The sequence below is a fragment of the Coffea arabica genome, chromosome 1e, assembly GCF_036785885.1.
Source record: "Coffea arabica cultivar ET-39 chromosome 1e, Coffea Arabica ET-39 HiFi, whole genome shotgun sequence".
Lineage (NCBI taxonomy): Eukaryota > Viridiplantae > Streptophyta > Magnoliopsida > Gentianales > Rubiaceae > Coffea > Coffea arabica.
In genome coordinates, this window is record NC_092311.1 from 49,435,726 (window position 1) to 49,458,654 (window position 22,929).

The 22,929-nt window shown below is 36.8% G+C and overlaps 4 protein-coding genes and 1 pseudogene across 5 annotated transcripts; 4 read left to right on the forward strand and 1 right to left on the reverse strand.

Moving 5' to 3' along the window:
- The first annotated feature begins 232 nt into the window (after positions 1–232).
- LOC113710954 (cell division control protein 6 homolog B) lies at positions 233–6,764 on the forward strand. The gene is made up of 16 exons (XM_072060717.1): positions 233–630; positions 718–823; positions 1,058–1,278; positions 1,860–1,934; positions 2,015–2,124; positions 2,265–2,371; positions 2,473–2,532; positions 2,809–2,882; positions 3,231–3,285; positions 3,434–3,479; positions 4,013–4,124; positions 4,506–4,595; positions 5,642–5,704; positions 5,791–5,886; positions 5,997–6,086; positions 6,182–6,764. Exons 1-16 carry the CDS (start codon positions 415–417, stop codon positions 6,218–6,220), a joined length of 1,560 nt encoding a protein of 519 aa, XP_071916818.1. The 5' UTR covers positions 233–414; the 3' UTR covers positions 6,221–6,764.
- On the reverse strand, positions 6,758–8,054 carry LOC113695866 (large ribosomal subunit protein uL10z-like; annotated as a pseudogene).
- A 3,842-nt stretch (positions 8,055–11,896) lies between these two features.
- On the forward strand, positions 11,897–17,365 carry LOC113710945 (anthranilate synthase alpha subunit 2, chloroplastic-like). The gene is made up of 11 exons (XM_027234036.2): positions 11,897–12,186; positions 12,306–12,490; positions 12,889–13,078; positions 13,752–13,903; positions 14,301–14,416; positions 14,506–14,752; positions 14,829–14,885; positions 15,076–15,228; positions 15,820–15,900; positions 16,394–16,480; positions 16,707–17,365. The coding sequence occupies exons 1-11, from the start codon at positions 12,024–12,026 to the stop codon at positions 17,028–17,030; spliced, it is 1,755 nt and encodes a 584-aa protein (XP_027089837.2). The 5' UTR covers positions 11,897–12,023; the 3' UTR covers positions 17,031–17,365.
- A 958-nt stretch (positions 17,366–18,323) lies between these two features.
- LOC113710959 (probable NAD(P)H dehydrogenase (quinone) FQR1-like 3) lies at positions 18,324–22,435 on the forward strand. 2 transcript variants are annotated; one of them, XM_027234062.2, is made up of 4 exons: positions 18,324–18,786; positions 18,876–18,969; positions 19,060–19,325; positions 20,098–22,435. In XM_027234062.2, the coding sequence occupies exons 1-4, from the start codon at positions 18,761–18,763 to the stop codon at positions 20,336–20,338; spliced, it is 627 nt and encodes a 208-aa protein (XP_027089863.1). In that variant the 5' UTR covers positions 18,324–18,760; the 3' UTR covers positions 20,339–22,435. The 2 variants fall into 2 exon arrangements, with proteins under 2 accessions (XP_027089863.1, XP_027089869.1); XM_027234068.2 differs by lacking the exon at positions 18,324–18,786 and having other exon boundaries at positions 18,871–18,969; positions 19,054–19,325.
- LOC113710969 (pleckstrin homology domain-containing protein 1-like) lies at positions 21,617–22,435 on the forward strand. Its single transcript, XM_027234080.2, has one exon. It carries the CDS (start codon positions 21,749–21,751, stop codon positions 22,187–22,189), a length of 441 nt encoding a protein of 146 aa, XP_027089881.1. The 5' UTR covers positions 21,617–21,748; the 3' UTR covers positions 22,190–22,435.
- Positions 22,436–22,929: the final 494 nt, after the last annotated feature.

Below are 22,929 nucleotides of genomic sequence, written 5' to 3' on the forward strand. Positions count from 1 at the left end.
AAACGAAAAAAGTTATTTTACCAAATGCGAGGAACGTTTTGAGCAATTTTTTCTAAAATTTTTGGCCCCGTTAAAACTAGTAGAGAAGCCTACACAAGTACTACTATTATTCAAATAGCAAGATACCTACAGGCAATTTTTAAGTATCGGGCCTGTGCCCAAAACATGGCGGGAAATGTAGTAGCTCCGGTTAATTCTTTCCCGCTAAATTACACGTTCCCGCGAAAGCACACACGACGCATATATGCGCCTTGTTTTTTTCTGCATATTGGAGCTCAACTCATACCCTTCGCAGTTCACTCTAACTCATATTTTGCCCGCCCCCAAGCTCCGGTAGGACGACAACATCCTCCCCGGCTTCATTGAATAATAGTAAATTGATTAACCAATTTGTTGAAAACTGACAGCTAAAAAATGCCGAACCTCGCTGGCCGTAGGTTATCTCCGGTAGACGTCATCAAGGCTGAGTTAGGAGATTCGAGTCCTCACAAGCGTAAATTGAGATCTGATTCGGCTACTCGAGATGGTTCGGATTCTTCAGTTCCTTCGCCGACGCAGAGTTCTCGGGTGAAGTGGAAATCACCTCGCCGATGTCCAAATGACAGTCCGAAGATTAATAGTCCTTCCAAAGTAACCTCTAAAAATTTTTCTCATTCTTTATTTAATTTGCTTATTTCTCTTTCGGATGCTGAAATTTGTTCTCACATGGACTCGTAGGACAATGAAAAATTTCCCCGTGGAAAGGTAGTGACGTCGAGCAAATCACCCGTTAAGAAAAAGTTATCCGATAGTTTTCTGGATAAACCGATCTGGAATCCTACAGGCAAGTTTATATCTCCCGGATTTGATTTTGCTATTATTAACTTTTGTTTCTGTTTCAATTTAGTTGATTATCTTCCTTGGATCTCGTCACGCCATATGTCTGTTATAGTGCTAGTGGATTGTGATTAAACAACCTAATTGTATATTAAGTGGAGGCATCGGATTCGTATTTTCTTCATTTAATGTGGAGGAATTCTTTTTGATGAAATTAAGTGTCAATTACTCTTTTACATAGATGTGGATCAATTGAGTTCTGTGAAGGAGGCATTGCATGTTTCAACTTCTCCTTCTACTGTAGTGTGCCGCGAAAACGAGCGAACTAGGATGTTGGAGTTCTGCCAAAGATGCATTGAGCTAGAAACCTCAGGCAGTATGTACGTATGTGGTTGTCCAGGGACTGGAAAGTCGCTAATGATGGAGAAAGTTAAAGAGGCATTGGTTGAATGGGCAAAAGAGGTATGGGTTACGGTATGTTGTGTCTGTCCAAATTGCATTTCTTCTTCACAGATAAGATCGTACAAGATAAAAATTGCAGCTAAACATAGATGTTCTCTACACTTGGCTCGTGATAATCATCCCAATCACTTGTTTACATAGATTTTTGCTGATGTATTCTCTTGCATTAATGGCCGTTCGAAGTTTAGATTCTAATTTGCCTAGAACTAGCAGCAAAAGGCATCATATTGCTGAGATACATGATTAAAAATTTATGGAAGTGTTAAGGAATGACATGATCTAAACTAATGACAGGCTTTATTGTTGTGTTCCCTGGATTGCCCACAAGAATCCTAGTTGAATGGGATTTCCAATGACTATGTTAGCGGTGATACTGTAAATTTACTTTATCTTCACACATAATTAGATAATTCTTGACAAAATTTGTCAAAATCTGGAAGGCAGTTGATGTATGATTCAGAAAGAGCTCAAGTTGTTTATTGGAAGTAATCATGTACCAGTCCATTTTGTGAACATCTTAATTATAGCTTTTTTACTGTATGAAGATGAAACTTATGAGAGCTTTTTTGTGGCTTAATCAGGCAGGACTTCAGCCACCAGATATAGTATCCATCAATTGTACTTCTCTTGCAAACACTTCAGAAATTTTTAGTAAGGTAGACTGATACTGTTCTTGTCCTGATAAAAAACGTAGCTTCCTAAATTGCTTATGCTCAAACATTGGTAATCTTTGCAGATTCTTGGGAAAAGTTCACTGCAAAATAAATCAGGCGGTTCTATTTCCCCTTTGAAGACTCTTCAGAACAATTATTCTCAGAAGCAGCATTCAAATGAGATGAAAATGACGTAAGAAAATTTTCCAGACATATAAATGTTCAACCAACTTGATTGCTTAGTTTTGAAATCAACTCTTTAATTCACATAATATTATTTCTGCCATTTAAGTTCATCGTGAATGTATTTTAACTAAGTTAATTCATCCACAGGTTGATAATTGCCGATGAGTTGGATTATCTGATAACAAAAGATAGGGCCGTGCTTCATGATCTTTTTTTGCTCACAACACTACCATTTTCCAGATGTATCTTAATAGGTTGAGTATTCCTTTATCTATTTACGTCAAGTCTAATTTGTGATTGATCCAATTACACTTGTGCGTAAGAGAACTTGATTTTTTTTCTCTTTCTTTGACAGGAATTGCTAATGCTATTGATCTAGCTGATAAATTTCTTCCTAAATTGCAATCACTGAACTGTGAGTACCCTTGTAAGATAGCGCTTTATAGATTTGATGTGTTTTCTGTACCGCTGTATATTGAGCAACATTCATCCACACATCAATTATGATACTTCCACTATCAGATATGATATGAGAACTGAAATACTTTGATTGTTTTAGAGATCATGCGAACTAATTTCTGCTAGCTGCATTGTGTGTGACCAATGTTTGGTGTGTTGGTCCTTTTACTCTCTGTCTATTTGAGCACTTTGAAGTTTATCATGTAATTTTCTCTTTTTTTTTTCCCAATAGGCAAGCCTATGGTGATTACTTTTCGACCCTATTCCAAGGATGAGATCATTGTAATTCTGCGACAGAGATTAGTGGTAATTTCTCTAATGTCGTGATATTCTGAAAACAAATAATAGTTTTTTAAATTCTTTTTTCTTTCCCTTTTTCTTTCTGACGATGAGAGTTGCACTTAAGCATTAGGCTTGCTTTCCTGTAATTCAAATTTCATCTGCATTAATCTAAGCCCTCTAGCAATGAAATGTATTTTGATAATATTACCTTCTATTGGATCATCTCTTTACGTCTAAATGTAAATAAGACTAGGAAAAGCCTGTAATTAGTTCTCAGGGTTATTCTTTTGTATGTCATTGATCTATTTTTGACAAAATCATTACTCCAAAGTTGTCTGAGTACATCTACCACTTTCTTTGATTTGTTAACAGGCACTTCCCTATGTCGTCTTTCAGCCACAAGCACTGGAACTTTGTGCTAGGGCGAGTAGTTTACCACCCTGTTCTTGTAATGTTGTATTTTGCTCTTCTTCTCTTGCCACAACTTTGTTAAAGATCTATGTCAGTGCTGCAACATTCCAACTTAACATAGTTTTCAATTGTAAATCATCTGACGGATTTTATTGTGCAGAGAGTTGCTGCTGCATCTGGAGATCTTCGGAAGGCTCTTTGGGTTTCCAGGTTGGTGATTGGATTCTTCAGATTTATTTAAGCTTATAGGAATTTTGTTTCCTGATCCAGAATTACACCCCCCTAGTTGGGAACAGGGAGTCAGTTGAAAGGCAATACATGTATCAGTTGATAATTAATTGTCATGCTCGTAGCCTTCTCATTGTTTGTTCATGTTGTCATGACATGAACTCGGTTCTTTATTTTCACATTAATTGATATTAAAATGAAGATCAGACATAATCACTTTTTAGCAAATGCATGGGCTAGCAACACTTTAGCAAGTGCCTAGTCTGTTTTTCTTCCCTTGTTAACAAGCATGTTGCCTCAAATGATTAGTCTCCTGAATTTGGTGATACGATAAAAATCTTTGGATCTGAACTACGTTATGCATTTTCATGTATGCATGATTCTGATTGGTATCTAAGCAAGAATACCTAACTCAAATCCTAGACTTTTGTGTTCCTTTAAAAGGAAAAGTAACCCTTTCAGATTTCTTTCAAATGTGAAAGCAAAAAAGCTTATTTTATTATCTTTTGTTATAGGAGTGCAATTGAGATATTAGAAGCTGAGATAAGAGACTCCGTCGATTACCTGAATATGTCAGGAGTAGATGAACGGTTTGGCACTACTTTGGCAAAGCAAGATTCTACAATTGTAAGTCAAGATACCATCATTACTATTTCAAGCTAAGATTTAGATAAACTGATATGGGATACTCAAATAACTAAATGGAAAAAAATACGTAACACCATTATCAGAACATCACCCCCACAGTTTTGGATCTCGTAGCTAACAAGTCATAGCAAAGAGTTCTGAAGTTTGTGATCCTACAAATCTTTATCTTTCATTATGTGGCAGTTTCAGAATTTGTTGAGTTCCTACGTACTGTTCAGACACAATCCCTTTCCCTTCTCAGATTATCCTATTTTGACCTTTATATGTGCTATTTTGAACTTCTAAAAGCATGAAAACTTCACATTTTGTTTTCGTTGTAGAAGGCATTTTGTGTTAATTTTCAAAATTTTGTCATTACAGGTGAGAGTTGATCATATGGCTCTTGCTTTATCAAAGGCATATAGATCCCCGGTTGTAGATACTATACAATCTCTTCCCCAACATCAACAGGTAGTTTCAGGCTTTGTCTCTCTAGAACAATTTTGCTAATTCATACCATGAAATTTGGACGTTTGATGCAAAGAATCTCCTTAACCTACAATTCCCTGTTACTCAATCTACTCCTAAGTTGCTAAACTCAGTTTTAGGTAGCCCTTGTTTAAGTTGAGAAAGTTTGCTAGCCAATTGTTGTTGCTGACTGTTACTTCCTATAGATGGCTAAGCAAAGCCATGCCAGCTAGTCTGCATATTTGCTTGTACGAGAGACTTTTGACCATGGGGATTTAAGCGGTAGCTCCTGAGAATTGCCAGTTAGGGTGCCTCAAGTTAAGGTTCCCTAAAATAAGAAATTTACAGTGCAACAAAGGGAAAAGCATATGGCCTCATCAAATTGTATAAATGTTAAGTACTGGTTCCCTTTTGGGTCCGCAATTCATGGCATAGATAGTATTTGTTGGTTTTAGATTCTCAGGACGCTAGACAAGAAAGCTTAATCTTCCCCCTCCATTTGTCTTATTTTTCTTCTTTTTCATATCAGCTCCTTTTGCTAATGCGGACTTTCTGCAAAGCTTTATGTTTCCCCCTCTTTTTGTCTTATTTTTCTTCTTTTTCATACCATCTGCTGTGCTATTATGGACTTTCAGCTGGGCAGTATTTACTAACGATTGGCCTTCTTCATTGGTTGCATAGAATTCATTAGATCTAATTCTTAATGTTGGTGACTAGTGTTAGGATGACTCTGTTATGTCACCATCTGCTAGCTGTACGTAGTCTTTGCTGTTGAGAACTTAATAGGGTGTTCTTACAACGACGTGTACTGATTGATCAGCCTTCCAAACTCTCTTTCTGAATCAGGAATGGGGATGACATTTTCCTTAATATGTTATCTAAAAGCAAAGGTTTCTTTAGTCATTCTGACATAAGTTATCTAAAATTATGGCTTTCTGACAATTCAATTTCCCGTGCTGAAGTAGTTTCTACATCTGATGGTCACTTTTGCACCAAGATATCATATTATTGGCATCTTTAAATAGATATTTTCGTATTTTCTTTTCTAGATTATTCTTTGCTCTGCTGTTAAACTTTACCGCGGAGGGAAGAAGCATACTACAATAGGCGAGGTAAATGTGTTTGATATTGGGAAATAAATCAGCAGTAAGATCCTTGGTATGATGTCTGATTCTAAAACGTCTGTATCGTTATACAGTTAAATAGAAGTTATAACGATGTTTGTAAATCAACTTTAATCCCGCCGGCCGGAATTGTGGAACTTTCGAGCATGTGCAGAGTGCTTGTAGACCAGGTAATAAATTCTAAACCAAGTGGTTTTCAATTGTTGCTGGGCAATCAGTTAAAGAACACGGGAATGATGTGATTGGGTAAACAAATAGAGTAACATTGTCGGACATGCAGGGTCTTCTTAAACTGGGACAATCACGAGAAGATAAATTAAGAAGAGTGACCTTAAATATAGATGAGGCAGACATTAACTTTGCATTGCAGGTATGGGTAAAATTCTTGGAAGTAATTCCTTTACAGCCTTCAATTCTCTGTTGAAGGAACAGATGCCATTTACTTACACTATGTTTTTTGCACAGGGAGTTCGTTTCTTCCGAAATTGTCTTCAATACCAGTAACAGGCAGCAGCAAGGAAAACACCTGATTCGTTTTGCCAACTTTCCCTGCAAGTTCATTCCTTGGACCTTCCTAGAACTTGAAACTTGGAATGAGTTTATAATACTCATTCAAGGCAAAACCATCTAAAAAGGCACTACAGGTTGCAGACGATATTTGGTGAATGAATGACTCCAGCTCTTTCCCGTGTGGACTTCAGATGCAGTCCAGAGCTTCAGCATTGTAAGTACTGGCTATTCTGTCGCACCTCTTGGATGCTATGATTAGAAGAAAAGAACCAGCACAGGATTTGATTTCAACCAATACTTCAAAGAGTTGCTATTGGGGATCTCCATGTTTCTTGTTTCGCCTTGTCCTGCATTAACAATTTCACATAACAAATACAGGATCATAAAGGACCAATTTCTTGTAAGTTACTGAAAATCACTTTGCACTAAAAGAAAGGTTGTGACAAATATTACCATATAAATTATTTTTTATATTCTTTACAAAAATGGTGAACAGAAGTTCACCTGTTGCTATTATATATTTAAAATTGTCTCCCGACTTATGTCTCATTATGATGCTCCTTAGGTTGGAGAATTACTAATTCTCAACTGGTATACGGTTTGTTTCTTCGCCAAGTTCATCTGCCTACTCTACTTCTCCATTCCTGTTAATACGGCAATGTGCTCGCAACCGGATATAACAATCATAAAAGTGGATCATTTGTCTGGCACTCATTTTGTTTGCCAAACAAAAGGCAGGCTTACTTTAGAGCCCTGGATATTTCTCCTAATTCCATCTTGCCAAGAATCCCTTGCCTCAAAAGTTTAAAGTGTAGTAAAATGGAACTCTAGGAAATAGATAGCAGAAGAGGAAATCTGTATTTTGGTGATCACCATGAATAAATAGAGCTCATTCATGTGCACGACTGTAGATTACAGCGCTTTAATCAATTGTTTGTTTGCAAGTTGCAACCAACAGAAGGGATTCATAGACCATAGCAAGAAATGATGCTATGGGAGTACTAGAACCATATCTTTGAAGTACTACTATAATTAATAGCAGTCGCACAGAACCAGAAGAAATTCTAGTAACATCACCAAATAAAACTATCAGCATAACAAAAAGTTTGGCTGCATACTTGCATAAGAAGTTTCCAGTTACCGGTATCTATCCTATATAAATCTCCATAATCGGTATCAATATATTTGACAATGTCCTCTCTGAAAATACTCAAATAAAACCATTCAGTCAAACAACCCAAACACCAGATCATCATCCGACTCCTCAGCAACTCCTTCATTGTTCTCCTCCTCGGTAGCTGAATCAACAGCGATGGTAGCATCCTCAGCAGCAGCAGCAGCAGCAAACTTGCTTGGATCCTGCGAGTTCATGTTTAGTTGGTTAGAAGATGAAAAATATAATTGAAGAGAGAAATTATGTCTCTGTGCTTTTGTCCGGACCTTCAAGGATTCCTTCACTTTGTTCAGCCTGTGGGAAGTAGTACTCAGCAGCTACTGCAGCTGACAGAACATTCTTGTGGGCATTGGTGAACATGTGAGGCACTGCAGCAAGAGTTGGATATGAAAGAGCCACTGAAAGGGATACTATGTTGGATAACCCAGCAGCAAATTTGGAGACAATCTCATCCTCCGTAAGGTCAAGGACTTCAGGTTGAAACACACATCCATTCTCGTAGACAGGCTTGACAATCAAGCCATAAGAGAACGGCTTTATTTTATGCCTTGACAGAAGATCAGCTTCAGATGAGCCACCCTTTTCACCCTTCTTAACAAACTCCAAAGGAGTAATGATCTCCACAGTCCCCTTGCAATAAAAAAAATAGTTGAAAAATGTGTTAATGATTCAAGTAAATAAAATTTGCTACTAAACTATAATTCATTTGTTTTGAGCTTAATTAGAACTATCTTTAGATAAGTTTCTACTCCACGCCAAAAATATATATTAATGAGATGGCGAGTATTTTTATTCTTTACCATTAAACACGTCAGGGTATGTATATATTAATCCAAAAAAAAAAAAAGAAAAAAGTGTTGAGACAAACAGAAACGGAAATGAGATTTTAGAATGAATCATTATAATTATATTTTGTGTTGTTTCATTCGATGATGTATAAATTTTTAATATATAAATACATGATAATAATATATTAAAATATATGTTAAATATTTTATTTATATACATTACTTTTATTTTAAATATATAATTTAATTATATATCAAATAATGCAAAAAAAAGTAGAATATAATCCAAATATACTCGATTTCGGTCCCAGTCGCAAGCCCCTTGTTGCGTTGATGCGAGCGAGCCAGACGGTGCAGTTGTAGGTTAGGGGTGGCCTGTACTTTGCGTGCTTTCTTGTCCGAGAAGGAATTAACTATTATTAAATGAATTTCACTGAGAGGATTGATGGGGACCAAACGGTACTTTACTAGTGGGTTCAAGTGCGGTCTGGTCGTCCGGGATGGTCGTGGCTTTGGTCTTGGTCAGGAGTAGTAAAATACGGTTAAAGGTTGTTGTCTTCCTCTGGGGGTGGATTTCTTTCTGTCCTTTTGTAGTTTTTTTGACTCTTGAGGTAACAAAATGATTTTATCTAGTAGCTCCAAATTCGAATCGAGGGGAGTTCTGTACACATATTCACAAGATAATTTTTCGCTTTTTCTTTTCTCGGTAAAAAGTGCATGTTGAAGGTAATTTTGGGCGACCCGCAATTTGGAGCCTGATTTTCGGTATAGTGCAGATTTTATAGTGACTTGGCCAGTTGGGATTATCCCCGTCACTACTCTGTGCCAATTTTAGTACGAGTCCCATTTATCATATGAGGATAAAAGAAATTTGAATTAAACCAAATCAATTTGATTTATTAAAAGAAATTAAAGATCGAGCAACAACTTAAATAAACAAGATATTTGACATAATTGTATAAGTAACACCAAAGATCTCAGATAGGACTTGACTCCTTTCTAATGGATTCTTTTTTCATTTTTCACAGTGCACATCAAGATGCATGATACTAGTCTTGATTTATTAACAAGGATTATTATTAGACAAATTTAAAATGATCATTTTTCCTTCTTAATAAATGAAAAACTTGTGTCATGCATTTAGATGTGGCACATATAAAATGGAGGGAGGATCCACTAGAAATGAGCAAAATTCGAGTTTTTATAGAGCATTTGCACTTAGTTTACATTTGATATGAAAACTAATTTGGGGTGCCAAAGTGCTACTCTGATTAATAATAAAAAAATTTGACTACTTTTTCCTTAAAAGTTTATTTTTCTTTAAAGCTTTTTTTTTTAAATACAAGTAAAAAGTTTCAAATCTAAAATCTCTCATTTTTATGATATTTCCTCCCATGATCCACCCAATCCAATCCATCTCTACCCCAACCTATACTACTTTAGTCACAAGTCCTTGATCGGTAATATTACTCACTGTATCATGTCCATGCTAGCAGACTTTGGCTTTGTTAGAATCTCACATGCGAAGAGATCAAACAATGTGCCTGCACATTTGTTGTCTAAAATATCGTCATCTCTCGAAGGAAGTAGAGTTTGTTTTGTAAACTTCCCGACAACGCTGCTATTGCGGATGTAAGCTGAACAAAAAGTACGGTTTTCTTAAAAAAAAAAAAAACCACTAAAATTGACCCTATAATTTGTTGAACGTAGAAATGTCTACAAAATATAAATGTCTTTGGGGAACTATTTTTAAAACAATAATAATGTAGTATCAATCATCACTGTTTCAGAAAATTTCACCTGTGCTCTTGAACCATGTTTTGTCTATCTATCAGATGAACACAGTTAGAGGTGGACAATAGTATAATCCTTCAAATAGCAGTGGATAAGGATAGTATAAAAAGGTGGATTGGAAAATATATTTATGATGCAAGCGAAATATTATTTGGGATAATTTGCTATCCAATTATTTGGGATCCAAGCGAAATATTTGCTATCCAAATATTATTTGGGATAATTTATCATAATTGTGATGTTGGTTGTCCTGCTGGTTCTGAGTTGGAGGAGGAAATGCGAAGGAAATCCAAAGGGGAGCAAGTTGCTGCTAAGTTTGGAGTGATATTTTGTTGTTTTTGCAGAAGAAGATCAGAAAGTGACATTGGTTTATTGAGAAATTGAAGCTGTATTTTGTAAAAATTGATGTGTACTGCAGTTGTAATTGACCTTTTTTTTTTGGGGTAAAAATGTGCGAATCAAGTCTAGAACTTGATGTAGATGGAATCGAGTAGGAATCGAAATGTACTACGAGAATCCCATTTTGTGCAAGGAAATGGAACATGTTCTGCTAGTGAGAAACTGGTTTCAATTCTGAAATTGTAATTGGTTTCCCCAAATTTGTTGTCCCTGTTTTACATTAAAAGGGTACTTGACTGTGTCTTTATACCAAGTACACTTGCATGAATTAATGTACAAAAGAAACTGTAAAAGAAAAGAAAACAATAATATAAGATAGAGAAATGTATGAAAACATGAAAAATGATTGTACTGAATTCACATGTGTTTACTCCTTGGTATGAATATGCACTTTTGTATAGAAAGGTTGGGGCGGTTGCCAACTACTGTCTGTAGTTAAAGATAATTAAGAAAATCTCTAACGTTTTTTTTTGAAAAAAAAAAAGAGAAAAAAAAGGTAATCGGTACAGACTTTTTTTTTTTAATTAAAAAAGAAAGAAATCTACATACCTCATTCATTCAGTTCCTGTTCCGTGTCTTTAATTTAATTCTTTTTGCCTTCAATAGGCAGCAGTAGCATTAAAGTTAAAAATTCCTCGACCCCATTAGTAGTCATACACTCGTATTGTCAATTACATCATATGGGTCGGACTTTAAAAAATCAGGTTCAATTCATTTTATCTGTAACACTTTTAGGATTCAAATCATGAGTTTCGGGTTAATAAATGCGAAGATCATATTCAACTCATAAAATATTCGGATTTTGAACCTTATTCGCACTTAACCCAAACTCACTTATTACTTCTCAATTTTCTTAATATAATTACTATAACTTTTAAGTTATAAAACTAATTTAACATTCACATGATTACAGTATTAAAGCTAAACATGAACAAGTAATAGTCCTTGAAAAGTACATAAATCAAGAATTTTTCAATAATATTTATATTTAATTCGTTCAAAATACATGAAAAATAGTAATAAAATATGCGATCATAAACCCCTACATCTTCAAATATTGGAACTTCTTCATAGCTTTGTGATTTGAATTCAAACATCTTTGATGATTTGCGTTTCTAGACAAAAAAAAAAAAACAACCAATATTATGCTAATACAAAAATTTACTCAATCAATAAGAAAAATTAGTTTCAATTATGCATTATCAATATTGGCTCTCAAAAAAGATAATAGAAGAGTCTTCATATGTATTTTTATATTTTGTAATTTGTATATATTTAATATTTAGTAATATAATATCAAAATATAAATAATATATATAGATAATTAAAAAATCGGACTTATATCGGGTTTGAATCTAATGAAACTCAAACTCTTATTTAATTCGAGTCTAATTTTTAGGCCCAAACTCAGATTTTTTTCGTGAAAAAATCGGGGTTGTCATGCTGAATGAGCCGAGCTCGGGCTGGCCCGGCTCCATTGACTGTCTATTGCTGCCATGACTAGCTGCTGCTGCTACTACTGCTACTAATAAGCAAGGTAAAAACCGTCTCCAAGGCTAAGACCGCCGCAGCTGTCCCATGTCTCTGACATTCTCCTGCAATTTCTAAAATTATTCAGACTTACTGATTCTCTGACCTAACTATGGAAACCCTACCTCTTCAGCACCGCCCATTTCCTTCCACCTCCGGCTCCGGTTTCCTTCGCTCCATCCCCTCAGGTTATAAAACCATCTCAATCGCAACCTCCAACACCTCACGTCTCCTGCCTGCACTCAAATGCTCCACCATTACTCCTTCTCCGTTAGGTAAATTGAAATCTCCTGTGACCCATCATTCCATTTATTCATTCACTGCAACTTTAGTTTTTATTAGTGCTCGTTTTCTTTTTGTGTATGTGGAAATGGCACGCTGCGGCGGGGTGCAGTGGACCAGTCGGCCAGGTTCAAGGAGGCGGCGAAACACGGGAATTTGATCCCCTTGTACAGGCCTATATTCTCCGATCACCTCACCCCTGTCCTGGCATATCGTTGTTTGGTCAGAGAAGATGATAGAGAAGCTCCCAGCTTTCTATTTGAGTCCGTTGAGCCTGGCTTGAAAGTTTCCAGCGTCGTAAGCTTCTTTTTACCAACCCAATTAAGTACCCTTAAGCATCCCCTGGCTATGTATAATAATCCAGCAACTTTTAAGAATAAATTTAAAAAAAAAGAGAGACAGACATTAAGAGGATGTTACGTGGTATGCAAGTGTAGCATTGTTGTTAAGTCGTACTACAGTCATCAATTTTAGTAAACAAGGATATCATTCTGGACTCAGAAGCATTTATCATGCAATAATGTTTTAATGTCTCTGTTTTGCAATTATTATCACAAGTTGATGAAAGGAATGAGAAGAAAGAGGTTGCTGCAATCTGATATGGCTTGTATTGCTCTGTGTCTCTTAATGTTGGGGAAATTGGTTAAAAAGTTTTATTGGTGAGAAACTGTTTGATGTGTAATCAATTGTTTTAGGGGCGATTTAGTGTAATTGGGGCTCAGCCAACAATGGAAATTGTTGCAAAAGAAAACATGGTGACTGTGATGGATCATCGTCGAGGACAGAGAGTGGAACAGTTTGAAGAGGATCCAATGATAGTTCCTCGGAGAATTATGGAGAAATGGAAGCCTCAGCGCATTGAGGAGCTCCCTGAAGCGTTTTGTGGTAAGTGATATGGATTTTTTGTTTTTCCATGGTTTTGTTACTGATAAATAATTGAAGTCTTCAGGTCATTGAAAGAAGCTAGTTTTTGAACCACATTGGAAGCATGGCTTTTAGGATATAGAATATGACCTCTTTGCTGTTAAATCTTTCCACTGTATCAGCAATTCCTAGCCATATCTTGTTTTCTTGGTTATCTAATTTTAAGCTTGACTCAACATGTTCTAAGGGCACTGTCCAGTCAATGTATGTCACAGTAGACTGAAATGCCTTATTATATGAAAAGATTGACTCACTGCAACTAATTTATGATTAGACATCACTGGGGTCAATGTGTTTTTTCGTTCAGATGGTCTTCATTGCTCTTTGTAATTTTTTTTTTCTGTTCTGACATCTGAAATGTCAATGAAAGATTTGTCAACATGCTGTTGAACTTCTTTGACCATGGGTTTTTCTTGTGGTTTGCATCTTGATGAAGCAATTACAAGGTGCAATTTTATATGTATTTTTGTAGGAAAACTACATTCACATTCTCTTGTAAACTTCTATTGATGATTTCAAAAGTGATTTTTTCTTGAGGTTTGATTTGACCATTTAGTGTTTGCTGTCACTGAATGTGGGCTTTATCCTATCAAATAACCCCATTTCTATAATTGACTACTTCTTTTTTAACTAGGTGGTTGGGTTGGTTATTTTTCATATGATACGGTCCGATACGTGGAGAAGAAGAAACTTCCTTTTTCAAATGCCCCTGTGGATGACAGAAACCTTCCTGATGTCCATCTAGGCCTCTATGATGATGTAATCGTGTTTGATCATGTGGAGAAGGTTAGCTACCATCCTCTCCAATATGTTTGGCTTTTGCTGAAGAACTAGCTTGGTGTCTTGGGGTTTCTAATTGTTGCTTAACATGCTCTATACATCTACCTCATGACCATGGTGAGCATAGTTGAAATTCTTTTTAAACACGGCCCAATAAAGAAAGAAGTATCTTTCACAAAAATGATTATCTTTCTTAAAGTAGATTGCAGATCAGTATTGCCTTATCCTTTTGTATAGATTCAAAATTTTCCCTACACATTAGTCTTGATGCCTATAAAATTCTGAATTAAATTTTTGCGGTATATAGCTTGTGGTTTCCGGTAGTATCATTCAAAATGGGACTGATTCAGTTTCTAGTTTATCTGTTAATTTGTTTTTTACCTTCTCATCTCTAAAATCTCAGAAAGCTTATTTGATTCACTGGGTGCGGTTGGATGAATTTTATTCGGTTGAGGAGGCCTACAATGATGGCATGAACCGGTTGGAGGCTTTGGTGTCTAGAGTTCATAATATTATCCCGTGAGCTACCAAACTCAAAACTTTTGTATAATATTTATGTGTTTGTTACTGTTAAATTATGTTATGTATGATATAATTGTTAAATGCAGTCCCAGGCTGGCTGCTGGTTCAATTAACTTGTATACTAGCCTTTTTGGTCCATCATTAAAGAATTCATCAATGCCAAGTGAAGACTATGAGAAAGCAGTGTTGCAGGCTAAGGAGCATATATTGGCTGGGGATATTTTTCAGATCGTTCTAAGTCAGCGTTTTGAGCGACGGACGTTTGCAGATCCATTTGAAGTTTACAGAGCATTAAGAATTGTCAATCCAAGTCCCTACATGACTTATTTACAGGTTTGCCTGCTTTCCACTCAAACTTGATACATTGTGTTTATTTTTTGACCGTTTCTTGGACGTGTCTTATGATCAGGCAAGAGGATCTATTCTGGTTGCTTCAAGCCCTGAAATTCTCACTAGAGTTAAGAAGGTAAACTACTGCAGTCTGTCATCATGCAATTCAGTTTTCTCTGTTCCGTTAAATTAGTGGCTCAAAGTAAGCATGATTTTTTTAATTAAGACCTTTTATCCATCTTTCTTGAGAATTGCACTTTTGATCTACTTTTTTACAGAAGCAGCTTAGTACACTAACCAGGTGTATTATCTGTTCTATGTTGCAGAGAACTATTACAAATAGGCCACTAGCAGGGACTATCAGGAGGGGAAAGACGCCCAAAGAAGACTACATGTTAGAAACTCAACTCCTTCATGATGAAAAACAGTGTGCGGAACACATTATGTTGGTTGATCTGGGGAGAAATGATGTTGGAAAGGTTTTCTCTTGGTCCTTTGATGTTACTTTCTTCATTTAGCAGATAAAGGAACATACATCTCATCGCATCACCACCTTCCCCAGCCCCTTCTGTGAGTAAAAGTGCTTTCCTGGTATTTGAAAGGGATGTGTAGGATTTAACCGTATCTTATCCTGCAGATTAATATTTTTGATTTTATTGGATTATTAAATCCTTATGCTTCTCAACAGGATTCTTTAGATTTATACTGTTAAGAATAACATTTCTTGTCTATCTACATGTAATCTCATGTTAGGAGTCTTTAAATACTTTGAATTAAATGACTGAAACTGCAGCTCCAATACACATCTGCTATCTTGTGCAATGTCTGTGTAGGTGTCTTTTTCATAGTAAAATGTCGCTCAGCATCTTGCCTTGTCAATCATCTTTTATGATGGTGGAACAACGTGAGACTTGATAAAAGATGTACTGTTGGCCGTCAACTTACAATGTATAAAGTATTTTGTTAATCTTGTAATGGTGCAATGCATTTGATCTTTTTGCGGAGATTATTTTTACCTCTTGATATTGTTATGGCAACGATTGTCTCATCAGGAAGTTTCTGTGATGCAGGTCTCAAAACCTGGTTCTGTGAATGTTGAGAAGCTCATGAACATTGAACGCTATTCCCATGTCATGCACATCAGCTCCACAGTAAGTTATTCTTATGGCCATATGTTAATTGTTCTCAACGAAAGAGTGATTTGCACAGAAAAAAGAGTATGTTTGCAATTGGACAAATTGTTTAGACCAGAGCTCTTTACTTGAGATGTTTAATGACCTTTTCTATTTGGGTAGTATATTTGATCAAAAGGTCTGTAATCCCAAACATTTCCGTTTCTCATTGGCAGAATTATGATTACCTTTTTTAATCGCTAGTTTTTTTTGTTTAGATGCATCTGTTAAGGTTTTCTCCTAAAAGGGTTTTGTTTTTGGTGGAAAAATAATTGACATGAGTGCATACACACTGTAAAGGCAGCGCATATGTTTTGCTTCGTCATTTGTAGCCAGTGGAGGAGCTGAGATTTGAGATTTGCTTCATACATGTTTGTGAATGTTGAACCTACTAAATCTCCTTTGCTGGTGCTATTTGGTTTTGCTCTATAGGATTCTGAAAATGATGGCATGATGGCATCCTACTTTGCAGGTTACTGGAGAGTTACCTGATCATTTGACTAGCTGGGACGCTCTTCGTGCAGCACTGCCTGTCGGAACTGTTAGTGGAGCCCCAAAGGTTCTTCATCTCCTTTCTATTTTGTATGCAGTCCGTCTTTTTGTTGGGTTTTCATTCAGTTGAAGGTACCAGAGTTTTCACGTAGTCTAAACACACTATCTAAATAAAGATTCTTGACTGTATCATTACAATGTGCTTTATCATTGAAATGTGGCATTCTGCATATGATTCCACCCTATGATGTGTTTTTAGATGATTAATTTGGTTTTATTTTGCACTGAAATAGGTAAAGGCCATGGAATTGATCGATCAGCTAGAAGTCACAAGGCGTGGACCTTATAGTGGTGGATTGGGAGGAATTTCTTTTTCTGGTGACATGGATGTTGCGCTAGCTTTGAGAACGATTGTATTCCCTACAGGAATCCGTTGTGACACAATGTATTCGTACAAGGATGAATGCAGACGGAGAGAATGGATTGCCCATCTTCAGTCTGGGGCAGGTATAGTGGCTGATAGTGATCCTGCCGATGAGCAGAGAGAGTGTGAAAACAAAGCTGCTGCTCTTGCTCGTGCAATTGATCTAGCAGAGTCATCATTTGTCGAGAAATAATACAGTAAACTCCCATGGAAGTTGTTCCCCCTCCAATTTAAGTTTGCATATCTGTCATCAGGTAGTCGAAGACAATCGTATGCTGTCAAAAAGCAAGAGTAGATGTGAAACCATATAATGCAAAACGTCAAAAGTGTTGTATTTGCTGCATAATCCAGTTTTCTTTGGTTGAATTTGGTAGTCTGTTGCTTTTTAGTGTTTAGGGAAACTGTGGTTTTTCTTTGTTCTCTCTCTATCATTGTACTTTTGACTCTTGTAGAAAATTTTGCTTCTCACATACTGGACATACAATTGTATATTGGAAATATATCATGTGCTACTGCAGATTTACAGGATCTCTAATAAATTTATATCATATACTGGGAAGCCCCTGAACGTAGATCGGCTTTGATTGATTCTATGCTCTCTCCTTTAGTTCCCGCATTGTATGGCCTGACTTCCCCAGCTTCTGCCAAACGATGCGGTCAGCCGAAGTGATGATGATTTTTAAGCCAGATTGGTCATATATTTATAGTAGCCAACCTTCCCTCGACTTTGCTTTTCTTCACTTTCTCTGACAAAGATTGATTGTCAGAGTGGATGCCAATAGTATGAAATAGGAGTTTGTTTATTATTTAGTTTTTAAAAAGGAGTCTAAAAAATTGGCTGCTGCAAACGGGTAGTAGACGGAAACTAAAATATACAATTAAATTTTGAAACAGACGGCAAAAGACGAAAGCGAGTAACCAACCATAAAAGTCCCCGGGGGTTAGCTCGACCGGTTCCGTAGTCCCCTCTTTAGGGGCAGGTCTCGTGTTCGACTCTCTCCCCGTTAACGTGCTGGGATCCGTGGGGCAGGCTCTTCCAGTCTGGGGGATTAGTCTGGTCAAATTGACCGGGATACCCCCAGTCAACCAAAAAAAAAAAAAAAAAAAAAAATAAGAAGAAGAAGAGGAGTAACCAACCATAAAAGAGACGTGAACTAACGTGAACATGTAAAGATCACAAGAAGACGAATAAAACGTAAAACTGATTTTGGTAGACTTCCCCGCAACAAAAAAGTTCTTTTTCTTTTCCTTTTATGTCCAGAATTAAAGCTTTTTATATGGATCCGCAATATAGAGATAGGGTATTATTTGAAATAATTACTGTAGCACTTTTTGTGATTTGATGTATGTGAGATAAAAAGGTGATTGGGAATATAAAAAGGTGGGTTGGAAAATGTGTTTATGATGCAAGCGAAATATTATTTGGGATAAATTTTGTATCCAAACACTGTAATCTAGAAGAACAACACTAAATTCCACGGTTTAAATAATGATAAGGTTATCTCCAACGTGGCGAAGCTATCCATCTTTTCTGCTGCGAGATTAATTCCTTTTTGTTTTCCTTCTGTTGGGTGTGGAATAGGTTTTGTGGTTCATCATGTACGTTAGCAAAAGAGGAGTCGTGATGTTGATGATCCATGAAAATGTCAAATTTTGGTAGCAAAATCCCGTCTCCGTACTGTGCTCCGATCGGTGTTCGTATCAGATTCCCTAATGTATTCGTATGTAAAAATGTAAATGTTAGTATTAAGTATTTATGCAAACGTTGAATTTGATGATGATCTAACCTAATTAAAGACACCGTCGCCGCTTTCCAGTCCAAGGTGACTTTTTTATGTTGAGAACTCAATTGTTTTCTTCTTTACACAAGCAAATTAATTCCCTTCAAAATTTGGTGTGGCTTACCTTCTTCAGAGATCAACTATGTCCACCACTAAAGTTTATGTAGTGTAAGTATTATTCGGACCAGTGATTTTCGTCCCCTTGATCTATATATGTTTTTGGATTGTTGAATAAAAGCTTTGATTTTGCTATATAGATATTATTCACTGTACGGGCATGTAGACAGTATGGCAAGAGAAATACAGAAAGGAGCCAATTCTGTGGAAGGAGTTGAGGCAACCCTTTGGCAGGTACTTCTCTGATGACCCTTTTGCGAAGATGTTAGCTTGGATGTAAAGATCTAATTTTTTTAACTGAATAGTTTTGATGGAAAGATGTAGGTGCCTGAGACTTTGCCGGAGAAAATATTGGAGAAGATGAAGGCTCCCGCAAAAGCAGATGATGTGCCCGAGATTAGGCCGGAGCAGCTTGTGGAGGCTGATGGTTTTCTGTTTGGTTCTCCTTCTCGGTTTGGGATGATGGCTGCCCAAGTCAAGGCTTTCTTTGATGCTACTCATGAACTTTGGGCTACTCAGGCGCTTGCTGGCAGGCCTGCCGGGGTCTTCTGGAGTACTGGTTTCCATGGTGGTGGCCAGGAGCTTACCGCGTGAGTTTTTTCTGCTTCATTATCTTTATGGTTCGATTATTCAGAATCTGCGTTTGCGTTTAACTGAAAATATTAGGGGATTATATGCATGATTAATGTGATCGGATTCGTGGGATCTTGCTTTAGTTTACCTTGATTAATTTCAGGAGGTAGCTGGGATAGAACACCTTAATTACTACTCTGATGGTCTATGAGGATGATCATGAATTTGAAGAATTGTCTATGATTTCGGGTCCTGTGGGAGCTTTGCTTGATAGCTTTGGAATTTCCTCCTCTCTATAAAAAAATTGACACGGTTACAAAGTCTCTGCTGGAGTCATACATATTGAAATTATTTCCTCTGACGATCCAGAAGCCCAACTTTCGTTTTCTGCCTGTAAATGTTGTCAATTCTACATGGTTAACCCATTTTTCATGTGTGGATGCGGTGTATTGGTACATCAACCAAGTAGTACTCCCCTCTCTAATGGTTTATGATTGTAGTTTAAGTTATCTGCCTAAGCTTCTATTTGGAGTTCCTAGACAACTAACAAGGGAATAGGAAGTGCTGATATTTGAACAGTTAGCCTCCTTTATCAGATGAATGGTTCCACAAAGTGTTATATTTGCTTTTATTTCCCTTTCCAGCTCCTGCCCGCACTTACCTTTCTTAGTGCTGGATAACTTCAAGAATCTGAATTTGACTGAAACACTTCCAGTTCCAAGTGCTAGGCCCCCTTTTCCTTGTGTTCAATTGCTACTTACTAATCCTGACACCATTTGTTTGTTGCAGATTAACATTCATAACACAGTTGGCACACCACGGGATGATATTTGTTCCTCTTGGGTATACCTTTGGGAGTGGAATGTTTGAGATGAATGAGGTAAAGGGTGGATCTTCCTACGGCGCTGGAACTTATGCAGCAGACGGATCTCGTCAGCCTACGAAGCTGGAACTTCAGCAAGCCTTTCATCAGGGAAAGTACGTTGCTGAAATTACCAAAAAGCTGAAAAAATCTTCCCCTCAAGTGTAGCGAATATCAAGTTGTACTAGTTTATACCAAAATTTGCAAGTGTTAAAAATTACATCAATGACTTTGAACTGTACAAGTCACCTTATCACGCCCGTTTCCGCAAAGAACAATAAAATTCTAACAAAAAGGTAATGATATTTTGGTGTAAATTTTTTTTTCAATTTTATTGTTATCAACTTTCGATGAGATATTTTACGATATTTCACACCAACAAATGTAAAATTTTCAAAAAAGTATTATAATATTTATTTAATGTTCGATTAAGATCGATGAACTTTCAAATCTCATATAGTAAATTGAAACTCGAACTCATCAAACCATTTGAACTATTCGAACTCAAGTTTAAACTTTCATTGAGCAGTTCAAAACTGAAGTTTGACTTTTCACTGAATAACTCAATTGAGTTCGATTTATTTTCATCCTTATTATCTATTAGTTAAATCGAAATTTCTCTCTCTGGAAAAAAAAATACAAAAATAATAGAAAAAAGTTATGGGCCAAAATCTTTCTGGTCCATCAGATAATTTTGGACAAATTAACCACATGGGCAAATTTTGGACAAAAAGTTGGCTTTGTCTGGATTGCATTTTTCTAGATTATTTGTAGAAAAATTACTGTAGCGATTTGATATACTCCTTTCCTTTTTTATAACTGACGTTTAAGAAATTTGCTCTAGTGTACTTTTATCTATCATTTTATTATCCCCATACAGTATTAATTATTTTTTCACAATTTTACCCTTTTATCTCTCTTTTCCAATACAGGGTTCTTAATTACTACTTTTAGCCTAGTAAAATAGCACCATTTAGTATTCTAGTGAGAGAAAACATGGGTGAATTAGACAATTAATGAGGGTACAAAAGGAAAGTAGTGTACAGATTTAATTGGTGTGCAAAACCTTAAACGTCAGTTATAAAAAAAGGGAGGGAGTATATGAGGTAAAAAGGTGATTGAGAAATGTGTTCACGGAAAACGTAGAAAAATTGCTGTCCAAACAAATGATTTCCAAAATGTTGGAGAAAAATTTGGCTGTTCTTGTTAAGCCAATGTTGATTAACTTGAAACATAATTGGGTATTTAATCTGAAACGTAATTGGGCATTTATAGTTTAGGGGGAGATTTCAAGTTTTACAGCGAGAGCGCTCGAGAATTTGAACTTAGAAACTTCAAACATAATTGGACATTTAATCCGAAGGCCATTAATGATTAACCCGAAGCGTAACCGCTAATCCTCGCAAAGTCCAGTGCTAACTGTCAACTCTTACATTCTACAAAGCGTTGGCAGTCGGGTAGACTTTGTGCGTGTATTTGTATTCTGTCTTTATCACAATTCACAAAACTCAGCTATAATACTCAATCAGTCATCATCTACTTCTCCCTCTGCCGTTCCATATATTAATTAAGAGAAAAATGGAGAGCCTGTGGCGATCGGTGACCGGCGCCAACCCGGACCCATCTGACTATTCCGGAGTGGAGTTCTGGTCCAACCCGGAGCGCTCCGGTTGGCTGACCAAGCAAGGCGAGTACATCAAAACCTGGCGTCGTCGCTGGTTCGTTCTCAAACAAGGCAAGCTGCTCTGGTTCAAAGACCCTTTTGATTCCTCCACCAGCTCCGCCATTCCACGTGGCGTCATCTCCACTGCCGATTGCCTCACCGTCAAAGGCGCCGAGGACGTCCTCAACAAGCCCTTCTCTTTCGAGCTCTCCACTAGCAGGGATACCATGTACTTCGTGGCTGATTCGGACAAGGAGAAAGAAGATTGGATCAACTCCATCGGACGCTCAATTGTGCAGCATTCCAGGTCCGTTACTGATTCTGAGGTCATTGATTACGATAGCAGCAGGGCTTAATTTCCGCCTTTCCAATGTAATTTTGGCTTTGCCCTTCTACTGGTAGACTGGTCCTAGGATTTTATTTACCATTTGGGGGGCACTCGGCTGCATCATTTATGTATGTGATCGTGAAGGTTGTTCGTGAATTAGTTGAATGGTGATGTTAAATTTGTGATGTCTTTGTTTAATCTATTTGTAATTAACCTTAATGCCTTTGGTTAGCACTTTGTTATCGTGAATTAAATTGTTGAGATTGTTGTTCCATCTCTACAAGTCAAGTTCAACAAGGAGCGGCAATTGTAATCTACATCCCCATGTTAACTACAGAAACAAACAATTTCAACGTGTTTGATCTTTATTGAAGAATCCCTATAACAACCAAAATTTTGTACTGCTCTTATCTTCTTTTAGAAATTAGAATGGACAGTTATTGGTCCAGGATAAAAAAAATTCTGAAAATATCATATTGTCATTGCATCTTTTAGTAAGGATGCGTGCCGCCCCTGGTTACAGTTCCTTGCTTTTTTGATGTTTGCCTCTGATGGAAACTAGTCTCTGCCCAGCTTCTTTGTTTTCCAGTCTGAGTCTTGGGAATTTCGCTGTGCATGACACTCCAATTCTAGTATAGCTTAAACATTCAGTGGGTTTGATCACAGGAAAATAGGCATGCGCAGTAGCTTTTTAGGGGTTCTTGCATCTCTTCTTTGTAAACTAAATTCGACTCTGTTGCTATACACATCTTCGTGTTTTCATATGTC

Bases quoted from the DNA above. Each gene is read 5' to 3' on its own strand.
- LOC113710945 (XM_027234036.2), top strand. From the start codon at position 12,024: ATGGAAACCCTACCTCTTCAGCACCGCCCATTTCCTTCCACCTCCGGC. The intron at 14,753-14,828 runs GTTTGCCTGCTT...TCTTATGATCAG, and splicing joins CCTACATGACTTATTTACAG to GCAAGAGGATCTATTCTGGT. The intron at 15,901-16,393 runs GTAAGTTATTCT...CCTACTTTGCAG, and splicing joins TCATGCACATCAGCTCCACA to GTTACTGGAGAGTTACCTGA.
- LOC113710959 (XM_027234062.2), top strand. From the start codon at position 18,761: ATGTCCACCACTAAAGTTTATGTAGT. The intron at 18,970-19,059 runs GTACTTCTCTGA...GGAAAGATGTAG, and splicing joins TTGAGGCAACCCTTTGGCAG to GTGCCTGAGACTTTGCCGGA. The intron at 19,326-20,097 runs GTGAGTTTTTTC...TGTTTGTTGCAG, and splicing joins GGTGGCCAGGAGCTTACCGC to ATTAACATTCATAACACAGT.
- LOC113710954 (XM_072060717.1), top strand. From the start codon at position 415: ATGCCGAACCTCGCTGGCCGTAGGTTATCTCCGGTAGACGTCATCAAG. The intron at 2,533-2,808 runs GTGAGTACCCTT...TTTTCCCAATAG, and splicing joins TAAATTGCAATCACTGAACT to GCAAGCCTATGGTGATTACT. The intron at 5,705-5,790 runs GTAAATGTGTTT...ATCGTTATACAG, and splicing joins AGCATACTACAATAGGCGAG to TTAAATAGAAGTTATAACGA.
- LOC113710969 (XM_027234080.2), top strand. From the start codon at position 21,749: ATGGAGAGCCTGTGGCGATCGGTGACCGGCGCCAACCCGGACCCATCT.